This window comes from Microtus oregoni, unplaced genomic scaffold (genome assembly GCF_018167655.1).
Source record: "Microtus oregoni isolate MIOR12 unplaced genomic scaffold, Mior012 000053F_ref0000044, whole genome shotgun sequence".
Lineage (NCBI taxonomy): Eukaryota > Metazoa > Chordata > Mammalia > Rodentia > Cricetidae > Microtus > Microtus oregoni.
The window spans coordinates 14174301-14192397 of record NW_024543829.1 but is presented as its reverse complement, the minus strand read 5'-3'; the positions used below and the strand labels follow the sequence as shown (position 1 = coordinate 14192397).

At 48.5% G+C, this 18097-nt stretch overlaps 1 protein-coding gene across 3 annotated transcripts; it reads right to left on the bottom strand.

Moving 5' to 3' along the window:
• Positions 1 to 342: 342 nt before the first annotated feature.
• Rapsn (receptor associated protein of the synapse) lies at positions 343 to 14890 on the bottom strand. 3 transcript variants are annotated; one of them, XM_041637729.1, is made up of 8 exons: positions 14529 to 14890; positions 13695 to 14033; positions 4371 to 4529; positions 3027 to 3125; positions 2830 to 2952; positions 2327 to 2380; positions 795 to 994; positions 343 to 569 (listed from the first exon to the last, which is right to left on the bottom strand). In XM_041637729.1, the coding sequence occupies exons 1-8, from the start codon at positions 14718 to 14720 to the stop codon at positions 497 to 499; spliced, it is 1239 nt and encodes a 412-aa protein (XP_041493663.1). In that variant the 5' UTR covers positions 14721 to 14890; the 3' UTR covers positions 343 to 496. The 3 variants fall into 3 exon arrangements, with proteins under 3 accessions (XP_041493663.1, XP_041493665.1, XP_041493664.1); XM_041637731.1 differs by having other exon boundaries at positions 14628 to 14890; XM_041637730.1 differs by lacking the exon at positions 2327 to 2380.
• Positions 14891 to 18097: the final 3207 nt, after the last annotated feature.

Genomic DNA, 18097 nt, shown 5'->3' with positions numbered 1-18097 from the left:
AGTGTGTGTCACACCACCTGGCTCCAATCCCCCACCCCTTGAAAAAGGAGAAAGATTTATTATCCACTGCAGGGAACAAGAGCTGGGGGAGGGGAGTTACTGAAAAGCAAGGCTCTCCGCGAACAAAGGAAGCTTGGAGACCTCATTCAGGAAGCGTCCTGGCTCCAATTCTTGTAGTAACTGAATTGCTAAGAAGGTGGGTGGCTGGGGGTCTCCCATGGAGTATAGAGGAAGGCTTGTATCTGGGGAAGCCCACATGAGGAGAAACGGTCAGAATCGCTGGCACCAGGTACAAACAGTTTATTTTTCTATAAAGAACAAAGTAGAAAGAGGCAGGGGAGGGAAGCAAGGACCAGAGAAGCAGCAGGCAGACCCCAGGCCTTAAATTGGTAATGGAGGTCCTGGTAGCTATTCTAGGATTTCACCAGGGCTTCCAGCTTGATGGTAGAGAAATGGCCAAGGGAAGTGGTGTAAAAACTCACGATGGCCACTGAAGTCACACGAAACCTGGCTTCATGGAGGAGCGGCGACAGTTGGGGCAACTCCGAGTGCCATTGGTCTGCAGGCACCTGCAGAGGCAGAGGGCTCTGTCCACACACCCAGACCAGACTGTCTCCAGTCTCTGGCTTGGGTTCGGTGGCAGATAAGGCTCTCGGTGGCAAGGGGTCCTGGAAGGGATCTCTCTGAACTCCCCTTGGGATGATATTAAGCACAGCCCCCTCATGAGGCTGGAGGGAAGGCACCCAGTGGTTTGCCTTTGATACCGCCAGTGTGATCTTGGGGTCGGGCCTCACCTGAGATGGAAGATGTGGGAACACGGCAGGGCCTGCAGCCGGCTGTTCTTCTCCCCGATGGACTCGCCACACAGGCCACAGTAGAGCTCGGTCTCCTCCACACACTCATGGAAGCTCACGACGTGCGAGCGGAGCTCCCGCTGCAGCCCTTTGCTGCGGTAGATGACCTCACTCAGGCAGTGCAGCTTGAGTTGGCTCAGCTAAGACGGTGGGAAAAGATTCTGTGAGGCTAGACAGAGGGCAGGGCTAGGGAGGTGCACAACCCTGCCTTGCTGTGGGGCCTGGGAGAAAGACCCTGCCCACCCCAAGCCTTAGATTCCCTTTGGACAGAAAGTGAGTGAGAACAGAGATGAGAACGTGGGACCCATGTTTTTGTTTGAGATAGGGTTTCACAACATAGCCTAGGCTGGCCTCAAACTCACTATATAGTCGTGGCTAGCCTTGAACTCCTGATCCTTCTTCCTCCGCCTCCCAAGTGCTGGAACAGGGGTGCCCCACTGTGCCGTGTTTCTTTTCTTCTGCTTCTTTTTTTTTTTTTTTTTTTTTTTTGATTTTTCGAGACAGGGTTTCTCCTTAGCTTTTGGTTCCTGTCCTGGAACTAGCTCTTGTAGACCAGGCTGGCCTCGAACTCACAGAGATCCGCCTGCCTCTGCCTCCCAAGTGCTGGGATTAAAGGCGTGCGCCACCACCGCCCGGCCGTGCCGTGTTTCTGAAGGACTTTATTGACCAAACCTGCTGCTGTGATGCCTCAACAATAACTCATTTCCTTCCAGTTGTTACTGAGTGTTCACTTCTGCTCAGTGTGATACCCGGATAAATGTGAGTGGCTGTGGTCAACATCTTAGCTGGGCTGTGCATCAGAGCCGAAAGAGATGCACGCTTTCTAGAAGACAGAAAACACTAAGCTTTCTCCAAGGCTTTAAGGTCTGGATCCAATGGGGACAACTGAGGATTTTAGTATTAAGACACAGCAGCTGGTAGCTGGGGGCCTTGGGCCTCATCTGTAGCATGAGATCGCTCCCAGGGAAGGCTGCAGCCAATACCTATAAGGCTACACAGCACCTGATAACAAGCACCCAGCTCTTAAGGAGTAGAGGATGTTGTTAGGGTTGGTAATTTGGGTGTTCACGTATTTTTGCTTGCACATATGTATGTGTACCATAGGCATGCCCTTGTCCATGTGCCCATGGAAAAGATGTCCAGTCCATGGAACTGAAATTACAGGTGTGCTGAGCCATCTCCAGCCTGCTGGGGTTTTTAATGAAGTTAAGAGGCTTCTAGGGATTCAGTGCTTCTCCAAGCTATGAAATGCCTGCCCAGCCCCAGAAATATTCTCTGGGAGGAAGCTGGAGATCCAGGGGTTCCGATGGCTGCAAGTGCCATCAGAAGGTCCGAGGAGCTCGGAACTCTAGCTGGGTATCACGTATCCCAAACTAGTTTCCAACTCTAGCCTTGAACTCCGATTATCCTGTCTCCTCCACCGAGTGGCGGGGTTCTTGATCCCAGACCCAGGAGACAGAATCATGTCTGACCTTATTTCCAACCTCTTCAGCCAGGTCCTGGGCTTTCTCAATGGCATCTAAAGCCTGGAAGGTGAGCAGAGGCCAGAGCTGTAGGCAGTCTGCCTGCCTTGACTCATTGCAAAGAAAAGAAAAGTGTGCTTGGGGAGGAAAATGGGTGGAGCCATTGTCCAGTGGGAAGGAAGGAAGGACTGGGTGAGCAAATTACCTTAGTTTATGCATACATAATGGGAAAAATAATGGGCTCGTGGGATGCTCTGAGACAGTGGAAGGGAATTTAAGAATCTCATCTTCAAATGCCAGCTTTGGCCCTTTATAAGCTGTGGGTCCCTAGGCTAAGACACGGGCCTTCTTTGAGTGTAAACACTGGGAATATTTGGACTTCATGGGAGCAGACTGAGGCAGATGTTAAATAAAGGGCACAAGTCCAATACCATACCCCAGGTATTGCCTATGTAGCCCCAAATTGGGAGCACCAGGGAGAGTTCTAGCTACAGGAAAGGGCCTGGCCTCACCTTGTCCAACACCTTCCTGGCCATCCAGCACTTGGCCACACCCAGCAGCACATGTACCTGTCCCAGGCGATTTCCAATCTCAGTCATGATGCTCATAGCGGAGTCGTACCTGGGGAAGGCTGTCTGCAAAGCCAGGCAGAGTTGGAATTAAGGTGATCCAGGCCCAAGGTTCCCCCACCTCGTCCTGGTGATCTCACCTCCAGGTCCCCACGGCTCCGGTGGATATCGGCAAAGCAGAGCAGGCAGAGTGCTTGCAGTGGTCGGTCTCCATGCTGCAGAGCAATCTTCATGGACTCCTGCAAGGGAGGTTGGGCACTCAGGCAAGCTCCCACACCCAGGAGCCCCTCAGAAGGGACATCCTCAGATGTCATGTACCACAAAGATCACAGTCATCTCTGGCTGATGAAACAGACTCAGAGAGAAGAAGTACCTTTATTGGGACCAGAGGAAGAAGTAATGGAATTCGAGTCTGAGTGGGGGAACTTTTTTTCTATTTCTTTTGTTTTTCTTTTATTTTCTTTTTTTAATATTTATTTATTTATTATGTATACAATATTCTTTCTATGTGTCTGCCTTCAGGCCAGAAGAGGGCACCAGACCTCATTACAGATGGTGTGAGCCACCATGTGGTTGCTGGGAATTGAACTCAGGACCTTTGGAAGAGCAGGCAATGCTCTTAACCACTGAGCCACCTCTTGAGAGCAGCCCTTGTTTTTCTTTTTTTAAATGATAGAGTCTCATGTAGCCCAGTCAGGCCTTGAACTTCTGATCCTTCTCCACCTTCAGAGTGCTGGGACTGGATTAGAGGCATGCACTAGCAAGCTGGGTTTTATGTAGGACTACAGATCGAACCCAAGGCTTTGTTGTTGTTTGTTTTTGTTTTTGTTGTTGGGTTTTCTTTTTTTAAAACATTATTTATTTTTAAAGATTTATTCATTTTATGTATAAGTGCTCTATCTGCATATACACTTTTATGCTAAAAGAGGGCATGAGATTCCATTATAGATGGTTGTGAGCCACCATGTGGTTGCTGGGAACTGAACTCAGGACTCTGGAAGAGCAGCCAGTGCTCTCACCTGATGAGTCATCTCTTCAGTCCCTTGTTTTGGTTTTTCAAGACAGAGTTTCTCTGTGTGTATTTCTGGCTGTCCTGTAATTTGCTGGTGTCAAACTCCCTGAAATCCACCTGCCTCTGCCTCCCGAGTGCTGGGATAAAGGTGTGCGCCAACACCACCTGGCGTATTAGGCAAGCACTCTACAGCTGAGCTGCATCCCCAGCCCTTATACTTCACTTTTCAAAGTGGTCCACAGAGGTTACTGGGACAGGGAATCTCTTTGCCCTGAGGTGGACTGGAAGGGATAAGGTCTAGAACAGAGTTTGTGATAGAAACATTCTCTTCGTGGCTAATGGCAAGCCTTGTTGCAGGGCGGGGGGGGGGGGGGGTAGGGTTGTGTAGTCTGTTCTGGAAAATAGGGGCCCAGTTCCTGAGCCTGAGATCCACTCCCACTCCCACCAACCTGAGTGCTTCCAGCTTCCCCACCTCACAACACTCCATGGCACTGCCCAGGTGGCCGAGCAGGCGGTAGGCCACAGCCATGTGGTACTGACTCATGGCCCGATACTTGAGGCTCCAGCCTTTGCCATAGTCGTTGACAAGCTCTGCAGCCTTGCAGGGAAAGAACAGGGCTTTCTCATAGTCCTGTAGGGACACAGAACAGGAGGGGGACACAGTGAGTGGTAGGCAGGGCACCAGACCTGGGTTCTCGGACAGCCACCCCCAGCTGTTTTTCTGTTTTTGTTTTTTTCTATGTTGTTCAGGCAAGTAGAAACTTGCAGTCCTCCCGACTATGCCTCCTGAGAACTGGGATCACAGACATGCACCGCTGTGGTCACAGTCAGCTCATTCATTCATTTTGGCCTCCAGTGGAAAGCATGATCCAGGCAGAATGGGAAGCCAGTGGACAGGTATGGCCTCTTGGGTTTGCTGCTGTATGCCAAGAGCTTAAAACAGTTCTTAGACTTAGCTGATACACAATCAATATTTGTTGGAAGCAAAACCACAGCTGGCTTTCCTGCTCATCCAGCCCCAGATGGGCTTCTCGGCTGCAGAGCCACACAGGAGGAGTTTACCGGAGCTCCCAGGAGCAGCTGCTCCTAAAGGCTGGGATGGTTCCATCAGCACCAGCACAGGTGTGGCATACCCATGGAATCCTTCTCAAATGCATCCTCCTCAAACCCACAAGAGCACTCCCGATAGAGAGCAGGAGCTCAGGAGTGCCTGTGTCTACTCTTAGCTACGCCTTCTTCTTTTTGGTTTTTGGAGAGTTTGTAGCTTTGGAGCCTATCCTGGAACTCGATCTGTAGACAGAGAAGTGTGTGCCTCTGCCTCCTGAGTGCTGGGATAGCCACACCTTTTGCCCTATATCTTGGTTCCCTTTCTGTGCCCCTCCCTGTTTCAAATGCAGCCAGAAAGACCACTGGGCCTGGGCCTGTCTGAACCCATGTAAACAACCCGAACCATGTCCCTCATGGCATGGGGGCAGCAAACCCACATCACCCTTCAGTCGTCCTCAGTCTGGCTGTGGATGGTTGAGGGGTCCCTGGTTCCCTTGGCCTGACCAGTGCCGTCTCTGAATGGAAGTCTCAGGTAGACATCACAGTATCAGGGCAATCTATCTCTCTCCTTCTGGATATTGGGGTCACCTACTCAGTCCTGACAGAGTTTTAGGGACCTACCTCTCCTCGTTCCTCTACTGTTAGAGTAGGGGGACAACTTTACCAACCTCACTAAACCCCACCAAATATAACACCCAGACTCCATACCCACTCTCCCCACAGCCTCAGCGGACATAAGCTTCTTATTTTTGACCCCTAAGAAAGAACCTTCTGTGCCCCCCATTTCCCCCCTTTAATACCTCCATACTTGAGGTTAAAACAACAACAAAACAATGAACTACCACTTGGTTCAGGATCCTCATCTCAGCCGTGGTCCCTCTGCATCTCATGACACCCAATGCCTACACTCTCCTTTGCACCATCCCCTTCGACACCTCCCTGTCCTGGACCTCAAGAATGCCTTCTTTTCCATCTCAATCCCCAGTCACAAAATACCTTTGCCTTTACTTAGATGATCTGGAATCTTTCCACCCAACTTTCCTGCACTGTCCTACCCCAGGAGTTTCAGGATATGCTACCTCTATTTGGCAAGGCTCTAGCCTCTGACTTAATCTGTCTTCTCTGTTCACCAGTGCCACATCTCTCTCCTATCACACAAGGGCTTCTCTCCAAACACTGCCCCTTCCTGAGTGCCCTCTCTTCAGGTAGCACTGGCAGAGGATGCTATACTTACCCTTCAGCCATGCCCACATTTTGACATTTCAAACTGACTCCTACGGTGTGTATAATTATGTCTGTTTGTGATCATTTGCTTCTGCTGGCTTCTGCCACACACCGTATTTAATTCCAAATTCTAGAGCATACTTCTTTAGCCACTTCTACCTTCCACCTGCTCTCTCCATCCATCCTCCCTACCTTACTCAGTAAGTGAGTGTCCTGTCTCCTGGAGCCTGCTACACCCTCCAGGGCCCCACCTCTGGGCCTCTGTGACCTTGTCCCTTTGTCTAACAGCTTCTCCACAGCCTCCTGGGCTTCTGTCCTGCCTCTCAGCTCCAGCTTGGAGTTTAGGAACTTTGTCTAGTTGAGTCCTCCGTGGGCTCGGGTTGCATTGGAGTCTTGCTCTGTTGCAAACAGCTTGGCCTCAGTGCATCTCCATGGCGACAGTGCCTGCCACTGCACAAATGACCTGAAAAATCTTTGTTTGTTTGTTTTGTTTTTTCGAGACGGGTTTCTCTGTAGCATTGATACCTGTGCTGGAACTAGCTCTTGTTTCAGGCTCTGAAAATCTTTTATATCTCACCTTGCTCTCTCCTCTATTCCTTTCTAACTACACCTGTCCAGGGTATCTCTTACACATGGATGTTTATCATCAAAGTGACATGCCCCACCTTTAACCAATCCTAACAGGGTCGGGAAATTGCAGGCTGTCAAAGGCCAGTTCAGGACCCTATAACCCCCTTATCCATCTCTCCTTCACTGGGGCTTACCCCATGCCTGTTTTCTCTATTTTTGATTGATAATTCCTTTTCTGAAAAACAAAAACCATAAAAACAGGGTTCATGATAAGATTTAAGAAACATTTTTTGAGCCGGGAAGGGGTAGCACAAGTCTTTAATCCCAGCACTCAGGAGGCAGAGGCAGGCAGATCTTTGTGAGCTCAAGGCCAGCCTGGTCTACAAGAGCTAGTTCCAGGACATGCTTCAAAGCTACAGAGATACCCTGTCTCGAAAAATCAAAAATAAATAAATAATTTTTTTTGCTTACTATGGTATTAAAGCTGCACCTCCATGTATTCATACGAGAATGCACCTCATGCTGGCAGCCGACCTTTATGAACTGAGTCACTGAGATGTATTAGCTTTAAAAATACATGATGGGATCATCAAGACAACTGAGACTTAGCATTGTGTGGCAGGACTGAAGTTCCTAAAGACAGCCTAGCAGAGGTTACTGGGTGTAGGGATAAGCCCAACCCATTAGGAGGCAAGTTTGCCTCGGGCTAGTGTTTACATATAAATCTGGCGAGCAATGAGCCCGCTGCCCCTTCTGTTTTCTTGTTCTCCTCAGGAACCTGTGGTTCTGTAAGTCTATTTCCCCATTAAAGCTGTATATATTATTACAATCTGTCTGCATTCATTTACGCCGATACAACTGGGGAAAGCTTTAGAAAGTTCTGAGGGTCTAAGAAAGTGGTTTAAGGTAATGAAAAATGTTTCTTCCTCCCTCTATGCTATTGTTATATTAAGATTTCAAAGGTTTGGGCTGGAGAGATGGCTTAGTGGTTAAGAGCATTGACTGTTCTTTCAGAGGACCTGAGTTCAATTCCCAGCAACCATATGGAGGCTCACAACCATCTGTAATGAGATCTTGTGCCCTCTTCTGGCCTGCAGGCATACATGGAGGCAGAATGTTGTATACATAATAAAAAAAATATTAAAAAAAAAGATTTCAAAGGTTTAGGAAAACTGTACTTAACAGTTCAGCCAGATCATGTGTGTTGTGGGGCCTGAAGTCTGCTCACCAGCAGGTTGCCAAAAGAAGATACCTGTCCTTATAGCACCTAAGTCGACTTCTCAGACACCTGTCCACTATGCCTGCTTTCCTGTAGGATGTATGATGCATACTCAGGAAGACATTCCACCTTTTACATACTAATTAATGACCTATGGCACCCCAGATGGGAGATAAGGTCATTTGAAACTTTACTATAGCATTTACCACAGCTGCCCAATCAGGCACAATCGAAATACAGAGGGCACCCCACCCCCACAAAAAAGGCCGGGTGGTGGTGCTCCACACCTTTAGTCCCAGCACTCAGGAGGCAGAGGCAGGTGGACCTCGAGGTCAGCCTGGTCTACAAAGCGAGTTCCAGGACAGCCAGGGCTAAACAGTGAAATCCTGTCTCAAAAACCAACCAAACCAGAGGACACATATCCCACTCTCTCAAACCCTAGGTATAGACATGGAAGAAGCAGTCCAAAGCCTCCCTCACACCTAACATCACCCCTTTCAGACAATGCTGTCCCACCTCCGTCACTCCATCTCGTTTCGGACCTTAACCTCTGTATATCAGCTACTGAATGATGCTTTGCCTGACTGTTTTGGAGAACGTGTGTCCCTCTTGGGTCAAACTGACCACCATTTGTGGCCTTGTCCATTGTCTTGTTATCAGTCTATTGCCTGTCCCACTTCGACAATGATTGCTCTAAAGCCACCCCTTATCTCTCCCACGTCTTTTCACTATGCTCCTTAGGAACATACTTTGTGGGCACACTGGATTCTGTAGACTGCAGTAATTCCTTAACCCTTAGTTCTACCACCTAGCCCCTATGCCTCGATTCTCTGCAGCACTCAAGTTTACATCACTGCCTACTGCTCAGATGGTCTGGGACTTACTTGTTCCCTGGTATTCCTTTTCCCAAAACTAGCAGTGGTACCTAGTGAAGAACTCTTGCCAACACCTCCCACAGCTCTGGGTACAACCGTGGGTGTCACTATGGGAGCAGTGGGGTGGACTACTTCCTCAGCTATTCACTATCAGTTTTCCTCTTAGTTCATCCAGGATCCCCAGTGGGTGGCTCAGACCATCCTCATCCTCCAGGGCCAAATGGACTCACTGGCCAGTGACCAGTAGACCAGAGTGCTACAGAATCAGTGAAGGTTAGACTTAGGAACAGCAGAGAGAGGTGGCCTTTGTCTTCTGCTGAAGTGACAAGCTGTGACAGCTACAGATGGCTCTCCAAAAATGTAACAAACAGCTCGATGCCTCTGGCCAGTGACTCACTGACTGTCTGATATGGTATGGGAGTCTACCCTTCTGTGATAGTTTGAGTCTCACAGTGGCACTAATAGGAGGTGTGGCTTTGCTGAAGTGGGTGTAATCTGTTGAAGGAAGTGTGTCACTGTAGGGGCGGTCTTTGAGGTTTCCTATGCTCATGATACTGCCCAGTGTCTTGGACGACTTCTTGTTGTCTGAAAGATGTAGGGCTTTCAGCTACTTCTCCAGCGCATCTGCCTGCAGGGCATCATGGCCCCCTCCATGAAGATAATGGACTGAGCCTCTGAAACTGTAGGCAAGCCACCCCAATTAAATGTTTTCCTTATAAGAGTTGCTGTGGTCATGTTGACTTCCCAGCAAGAGAAACACCTTCTTACCCCAATTCTTCTGCTTTTCTTAGTCCTACTGATCGCACCCAGCCTTATAAACTTCTTTTTTTTTTTTGGTTTTTTTTTTTTTTTTTTTTTTTAGTTTTTTGAGACAGAGTTTCTCTGTGGCTTTGGAGCCTGTCCTGGAACTAGCTCTGTAGACCAGGCTGGTCTTGAACTCACAGAGATCCGCCTGCCTCTGCCTCCCGAGTGCTGGGATTAAAGGCGTGCGCCACCATTGCCCGGCCCTTATAAACTTCTTGACTAGATTTCTTCAACAGGTTCAAAAGATCTCTAACCAGAATGTTAATCAGTTGCTATTGCAAGATTACTGGTCCCTAGCTAGAGGAAGAGGTCAGTGACTCCCAATTATACCCTTACTGTGTTTACAAAAAGTACTTCGATGCCCAATTCAAAACGTAGTTTAATGATAACATGGCCTCCTTTCCAGTAACCTGATTGTTTATCAATAATAAACCAAAAAGAGGGTGGAGAGAGATGTAAGCCTCTTGAGGCATACAAGTGGCAAGGCTCCTCCCGAGGACCTCCAACTGCCAGGTTCAACACACAGAACACTCTAACTGCCCTCACAACTGGACCCTGTTCCCACCCTACTGAGTAAAAAACTCAATCTCTGGACATGAAAGCCCACCACACCCCTACCCTGAAAAGTTCCACCCCTCCCCCAAGAAACTCTATATAAACCCGGCCTTCTATTCAGTTCCCTGCTGATCCTCACCTGAGCAAAAGCGGTCACCCTCCTGCTTTATCCCCGCCCAATAAGTGAAGTTTGTTGTGCAGTGTGACTTCGTGGTATTCCTTGGCTCCCAAGTGCCAGGATACCTTAGCATACTTCATACAGAACTATTTCAGGGTCAAATAGAGATGTTGGCTGGGCAGGAGAGATGGCTCAGTGGTTTGGAAGACTTGCTGCTTTTGCAAAGGATTCCAGCTCCAGGGAATTTGATATCCTCTCTGGCCTCCTGGAGCACCAGACACATATATAGTGACCATACATGCAGGCAAACACTCTTACAGAGGAAATAAACTAAGTTTAAAAAAAATAATAAAAGAAAACTAAAACTAGTGAGATGCCATCAATTCTCTCTCTCTGCCTTCCTCCATCCCTGCCTCCCACAGAACTCACGTACCCCAAGAGATCTCCAAACTCACAGTTAAGAATGACCTTCAAAGCTCCAAAGCCACAGAGAAACCCTGTCTCAAAAAAACCAAAAAAAAAAAAAAAAAAAAGAATGACCTTCAAAGGTCTGGAGAGACTGACAGCTCATTGGTTAAGAGCATTGGCCACTCTTACAGAGGATCTGGGTCCAATTCCCAGTACTTACATGGCAGTTCACAACTGTCTGTAACTCCAGTTCCAGGGGATCTGACACCCTTACACCAATGCACATAAAATAAAATTAAAGGCTGTGTGGTGGTGGCGCACACAGAGGTAGGCGGATCTGTGAGTGCGAGGCCAGCCTGGTCTGCTTCCTCAGTGCTGGGCTCAGTAGTGTGCTACTACACTCAGTGTATCGAAGTTTGTGAACACTGAGACATCCCCAGTCTAATACCAACAATTTTCTAATATGACAGTAAACGTGTAAACCAAAGCTAGTAACATATGAATACCTCTGAGTGGCGGGTATATGGGAATTCATTGTATTGTTATATTTTCTTAATTTTCCTTTTTGGGGGGGGGGACAAAGTATCATGTGCCAGGAGTTAAGATTCCACCAAAGCTTGGGGCCAGAGAGGTGGCCCAGTTAAGAGCAGAGGACCTGGTTTTGATTTCCAGCACCCACCCATCTGTAGCTCCAGTTACAGGGGATCCAATGCTATCTTCTGGTGTCACACTTTGTACTCAGATACACACGTAGGCAAAACACCCAGACATATAAAACAAAAATCAATCTTAAAAAAAAATCCCCCACAGCTGGGTGTTGCAATGGGCTTCAGGAGACACTCACCCCTCCCCACTAAAATCCTGGTGATTAGAAGTGTTCACACCCACCTTTCTACATGATTTCCCACTTCCTCACAGAACTCTGGCACTCTGTGGCTCCCTTTCTTTGGGTGGAGCTTGGCCTGATGCTCATTCCTGAGATTTCTGCATGGCTCAACGCTCTCTTCTGCCATCAGCCATGGTGACTTTCTGACCACTCTCTTAACAATGGCAGCACACCCACATCCTGGAATTGCCCGCCTTTCTTCACATGATGCACAGCCGCCTTCCTGATTGGGTCAACTGCCCTTCTCATCCAGATAGATTGGGGCTTTGTAAGAGACCCTGCATTGTCTGTGTTGCTATAAACACACATTCCAATGGTTCCTGGGATATAGTGGATCCTCAGTAAATTTTTTTTCTTTTGTTTATTTTCAGACAGGGTTTCTCTGCTTAGCCCTGGCTGTCCTGGAACTCAGAGATCCACCTACCTTTGCCTCCCAAGTGCTGGGATTAATGGTGTGCGCCACCAGTGCCTAGCTCAGTAAATATTTCTCAAAGTATTTATTTATTTATTTTTATTTATTTATTTTTTGAATTTTTTTTACTTTTTTTTAAAAAAGATTTATTTATTTATTATATATACTGTATTCTGCACCAGATCTCATTCCAGATGGTTGTGAGCCACCATGTGGTTGCTGGGAATTGAATTCAGGACCTTCGGAAGAACAGGCAGTGCTCCTAACCTCTGAGCCATCTCTCCAGCCCCCTTTTTTGAATTTTTTGTTTTTGTTTTTGTTTTTCGAGACAGGGTTTCTCTGTGGTTTTGTTTCCTGTCCTGGAACTAGCTCTTGTAGACCAGGCTGGCCTCGAACTCACAGAGATCCGCCTGCCTCTGCTGGGATTAAAGGCGTGCGCCACCACCGCCCGGCCCAAAGTATTAATTTGATAGAAGTGTATTGCATGTGTGTACAACAGGTATGTACGTACAACAGGTGTATGCAGCAGTCTGCTGAGGTCAGAGGCATGGAACTGCAGTTAATGGCAGTTGTGAGCCACCATGTCAGTGCTGGGAACCAAACCTAGATCCTCTGCAAGAGCAGCAAGTGCTGATCCATCATTCCAATCCCCCTCATTAAATATTAGATAAATCTTTTAAAAATATTAGCATGTTTTTAAAAGATGTATTTACTTTTACATCATGTTCACTGGTGCTTTGCCTGCATGTGTATCTGTGTGAAGGTGCCAGATTCCCTGGAACTGGAGTTACAGACAATTGAGAGCCACCATGTGGGTGATGGGAACTGAACCCATGTCCTCTGAAAGAGCAGCCTGTGCTCTTAACCACGGATCCATCTCTCCAGCCCTAGGTAAATAAATCTTTACGTCCCTTCCGTGGGTCCTGCTCTTCCTCATTAATAGCCAAACCCCTTAGGGCTCAGGGAAGAGGGGGACTTGCTCAAGTGCACACAGAAAGCATAGCCCATAGACATCTGAATGGCTCCACCTTCCCTGGCGTTCACCACGCTCTATCTAAAAGGAGGGCTAGCCGGGCGGTGGCGCACGCCTTTAATCCCAGCACTTGGGAGGCAGAGGCAGGCGGATCTCTGTGAGTTCAAGACCAGCCTGGTCTACAAGAGCTAGTTCCAGGACAGAGAAACCCTGTCTCGAAAAAAAACCAACCAACCAACCAAACAAACAAACAAACAAACTAAAAGGAAGGAGGGCTGAGGGTAATAGCCAGCAAGGTGAGTAGTTCCTATGAGGCTCGAAGGGCTTGTGCTGGACTTGGAGCAGGCAGGTGAAGCCTCTACAAACCATGCCAGTGAGTTTGTGGACCTGTATGTGCAGCAGAAATGTTCTCTGAGCAACCACATCACTGGTGTCAAAGACCACTCGTCCATCCAGATGAATACACGGCTGACGAGACCACAGGCAGGTTATGCCATCTGCAGGACCATTTGCCGGATGGGCAAGTCAGATAGTTCTATTCTCTGATTGGCTAAGGCTGATGGTACTATCTCACAAGAACTTATGCTCAAAGGAAATCAGGGAATAGTTACCATAAACAGTGAGAACCACCCCCCCGCAAAGGCTCTTAGAGAGCCCCAGATCCCCATTGTGCCCACCCCACCCCCAGCCAAGGCCCAGACCCACCTTGACCTGAGCGTAGAAGCTGCCCAGGCTGCAGCAGACGCGGCACTCCAGCATGGTGTCATCATTGTTGTGGGCATAGCGCAGGGCCTTCTCAAAACTCTCTAGGGCCTTCTGGAAGAGGCTGAGGCCCAGGAAAGCATTGCCCATGCTCAGGCTAACCTGGCCCCCAAGCTGGGCACCAGCCCTGGTGCCAGGCAGGCCAAGGCAGGTCTTGCAGTAGGAGATGGTTTTGTGGAACTCACACAGTTTCTCATTGCTGCGTGCCAGGTTCAGGTAGCTTTCAAGCAGGAAGTCGGCATCCTCAAGCTCCCGTGCAGTGTCAATCTGGACCACAGCAAACTGACGCCAGGGTAGTAGGCAGACAACACTTAGCCAATGCCCAGCCTGTACCACCTCCGACCTAGCCCGACCTCACAGCCAGAGCAGCAGACCCCAAAGCTCCAACTCAGAGCTCCTACTACCTCAGATATTCCTTCCAGGCTAGAGCCGCAGCTCAGACCTGTAGACACCACCCTTTCAGCCCAAGTCTCGGATCTGGAGTCTACGGCTGACCAGCCAGCAAGTACCAGACTAGAATCTTGGTTTGGAGGTCTGGTCTTGAGATCCCTGGACTCAGAGGCTCAGATACTAGAGCAGAAGGCCTCAGGCCTGAATCTTAAGATACTCAGCTATCTAAGCCTCGGCTTTCCATGAATTCTGAAAATTATTAGCCTGTGAGATAGAGGATTCTCAGGAAGTTACAAGAAGCCTGGGAGTTAGGAGCCACCTAGCCCTGTTCCCAGCCCTTTCCCAGCACCCAGGTCCTCCCACGGCACCCTGTGAGGGTACTTCTACCTTCAGCATCTCTTTGTAGCGGCCCATCTCTGAGTGAGCTGTGACCAGGCATCCTAGCACCCGGAAGCGGCCCACGAGGTCGGAACCCTTCTCCAGCACCTTCATCCACACCTGCAGTGCCTTCTCTGTCTGGTTGGACTGGTACAGCTGTAGTCCTTTTTCGATCTGTTGCTTTGTCTGGTCCTGCCCCATCTTCCCACAGCCTGGCCACTCAGGGAGAGACCGTGGTTGGTTAGCTGCTTCTAGACTCTCATGGTGCTGGATCCAAAGTATCGGCTGCCCACTGCCCACTGGGAGGGAAAAGCAACCAAGAGCTGAGTAGGGCCTGGATGGATAACGGGCGCCACCCTGGGAACCGTCTGCAGCTGTCCCTGCCAGTTGGGACCATGTGGTTTCTGAGGAATGTCAGCTGCAAGGTCACGAGGGTTTATGCCGCACCCACCCAAAGCTGAAAAGTGGTTCCTCCACAAACACAGCCATTCTGCCACCTGGGAACCTGTCTGGGTGCCCCCACTGACACTTCTGACACGAGCCTTGATACCCTGGCAGGTTAGGCTTTCCGGAAGCCTTGCCAAAGGGTGTCTGCCGGGATGTGGGCAAGCCTCAGGACAGGGGTTCTGACAACAGGAGAGAAATAGGCAGGACGCTGGGCACAGAGGCTTCAGAGAGATGGGGTGAGTGCCCAGCCTGCTTATTCTGCTTTCATCTCCCCTCTGCTTTCCTTTTTCTTTCTCATTTGTTTTTAAGACAGGATTTCTCTGTGTAGCTCTGGCTGTCCTGGAACTTAGAGAGATCCACCTGCCTCTATCTCCTGAGTGGTAGGAGTAAAGATGAGTACCACAACCACCCAGTACTTGTCTTCCTTTTTTGTTTTTTTGATATAGGGTTCCTCTGTGTAGCCCTGGCTTTCCTGGAACTCTGTTCGTCAGGCTGGTGCCTGGAGTGCTGGTACTAAAGGCATGAGACACCACACACAGCTAATGGAACATCTTGTTTTTTGACAGGGTTTCTCTGTGTAGCCCTGGCTGTCCTAGAACTCACATAGATCTGCCTGCCTCAGTCTCCCTGGGGTTAACAGAGTGAGCCAAGACATCTGGCTGCAGCTCCACTTTCCTTCCTAATAACCCACTCCATTTTATTCTTGCAATTTACTCATCACTTAGACACTTACCTTGGCATATGCTCACACTGTTCCTGACACCTCACCGAAGACAGTTGGTGCCAGAGGCCTGTTTCCTCCTATACAAGGTGAGATAGTTAAACTCTCAGAGGGCTCACACACAAGCAAAGCACAGCACAATGGCTGCCAGCCTGGCTCTGCTTGCTGCATTTCCATTTCAGCTGTGTGGGCAGAGTAGGCCTGGTTAAGAGCACCGAGTTTACAGACTGTCACAGAACTCAAGGACTCAGAACAGTCTCTAGAGTGAAGGAAACACTGTGTTAGAGAGAAAAGATGATACTACTCTACTGACAAAATGGCGACCAGGGGCCACAGCGTGGTCTTTGAAGGTTTAAAAAGGTTCAATAGCATTTGCTGCCAAACATAACCTGAGTTAGTTCCATCCCTGGGATCCACGTGACAGGGCAGAACCGACTCCCACAAGTTGCTCTCAGGCCTCTGTATGTATGTATATACATGTGTATGTGCACACACACTGAGAAAAATCTTAGGCGCCCCGATTCTAATCCGCACCCTGGTTTGACAGCATCTCTTAACTGTGAACTTTAATGCCAAATTAAAGTTAAATGTGGGGTCTTATATATTTTAAATAAATACTAGATTCACTAGACCTTGTGCACTTGAGAGCAACTGAAGTCCCTGCCAGACCCAATAGCTCAACTCATCCATGCTCCTCCAAGTCACTTCTGACCCCAGTGCAAAGTTCATTCTGCTAGAGTAGATAATTCAGTGGGTTTTATATTCTCAAAGTTGGGCACCGACTGCCAGCACTTCCAGAAAGTGTGTACCCACCAGCAGCTCCTGTCACTCCTCCTGGATGAATGGTTTCTCTCCTTTCCTAGAATCACCCCAGTTCTGCAGAATGTGGAAACACTTGATGTGGGATGTCCTTCTGCACACGGTGAATATGTACTCCTCCCATTAGTTAAGAAAGAACCTGCTTTGGCCTATCGTAGAATAGAATATAGCAGAAAGAGAGAGAGAAAGAAGGCAGGTGGGGAGATGCCAGAACACCCAAGGTAATGCGATGGCCATGTGGCGATATACAGACTATTAGAAATGGGTTAACTTACAAGGGAGAGCTAGGGGCTGGAGAGATGGCTCAGCAGTTAAGAGCACTGGCTGTTCTTCCAGAGGTCCTGAGTGCAATTCCCAGCAACCATATGGTGGCTCATAACTATCTATAATGAGACATGGTGCCCTTTTCTGGCCTGCAGGTAGGCATACAGGCAGAATACTGTATACATAATAAATAACATCTTTTTTTAAAAAGTGAGCTAGCCAGTAATAGCCTAAGCCATAGACCAAGCAATTATACTTAATATTTGTCTGAATGATTATTTCATAAGCAGTGGTGGGAAACGAGCGGGAAAGAAACTGGTCCAGTGAGACCAGGCAAGACAGAGAAAAACTTCTAACTACGAATTCAGTCTTTATTTATTTATTTTGGTTTTTCGAGACAGGGTTTCTCTGTGGCTTTGGAGCCTGTCCTGGAACTAGCTCTGTAGACCAGGCTGGTCTCGAACTCACAGAGATCCACCTGCCTCTGCCTCCCTAGTGCTGGGAATAAAGGCATGCGCCACCATTGCCCGGCCTTATTTATTTATTTCCGATTACTTATGCAAGCACACGTCACACTCACACACGCAGACAGCACAGGCACAGAGACATCACATCACACACACACACACACACACACACACAGTACAAACTCACTTACCTGGGACTCGAACCGGCGACCTCGGGCTCCGCGGGTGGCGCTCCATTCCATTGAGCCAGCGCTCAGAATTCAGTCTTTAAAGAACTAATTAAGGTGGGCTGTAATCCAGCTCCAAGTGATTTGACACTCTCACACAGACATCCTGGCAAAACGTCAAGGCACATAAAATAAAAATCTATAATCATTTTTTTTAAAAATATTTATTTATTTATTATGTATACAATATTGTGTCTGTATATGCCTGCAGGCCAGAAGAGGGCACCAGACCTCATTACAGTTGGTTGTGAGCCACCATGTGGTTGCTGGGAATTGAACTCAGGACCTGTGGAAGAGCAGGCAATGCTCTTAACCACTGAGCCATCTCTCCAGCCCTCTATAATCATTTTTAAAAAGAGCTCATGGGGCAAAGTGAGGCAAGAGGGTCTGGAACTGGAGCATGGCTCTCTATTGTAAACCAAAGCACGCTTAAAGGAAAATCCAGAACTGCTCTGAGAGAGACACAAGAAAACCCAAAATTAGGGACTCTTCTACATAAGCTCATATTCTTTGGTTTTATTTTCAGTCTTTAAACCTTTTCTTGCCAGGTGGCCTTTAATCCCAGCACTCAGGAGGCAGAGTCAGCCTGGTCTACAGAGCGAGTTCCAGGACTGGCTCCATAGCTTCAGAGAA

Excerpts from the sequence above, each read along its gene's own strand:
- Rapsn (XM_041637729.1), bottom strand. The coding sequence starts at position 14,720 with ATGGGGCAGGACCAGACAAAGCAACAGATCGAAAAAGGACTACAGCTG. Across the intron at positions 14,034-14,528 it reads GCTACAAAGAGATGCTGAAG|TTTGCTGTGGTCCAGATTGA; the intron begins GTAGAAGTACCC and ends CCCTGGCGTCAG. Across the intron at positions 4,530-13,694 it reads GCTTCTACGCTCAGGTCAAG|GACTATGAGAAAGCCCTGTT; the intron begins GTGGGTCTGGGC and ends GTGTCCCTACAG.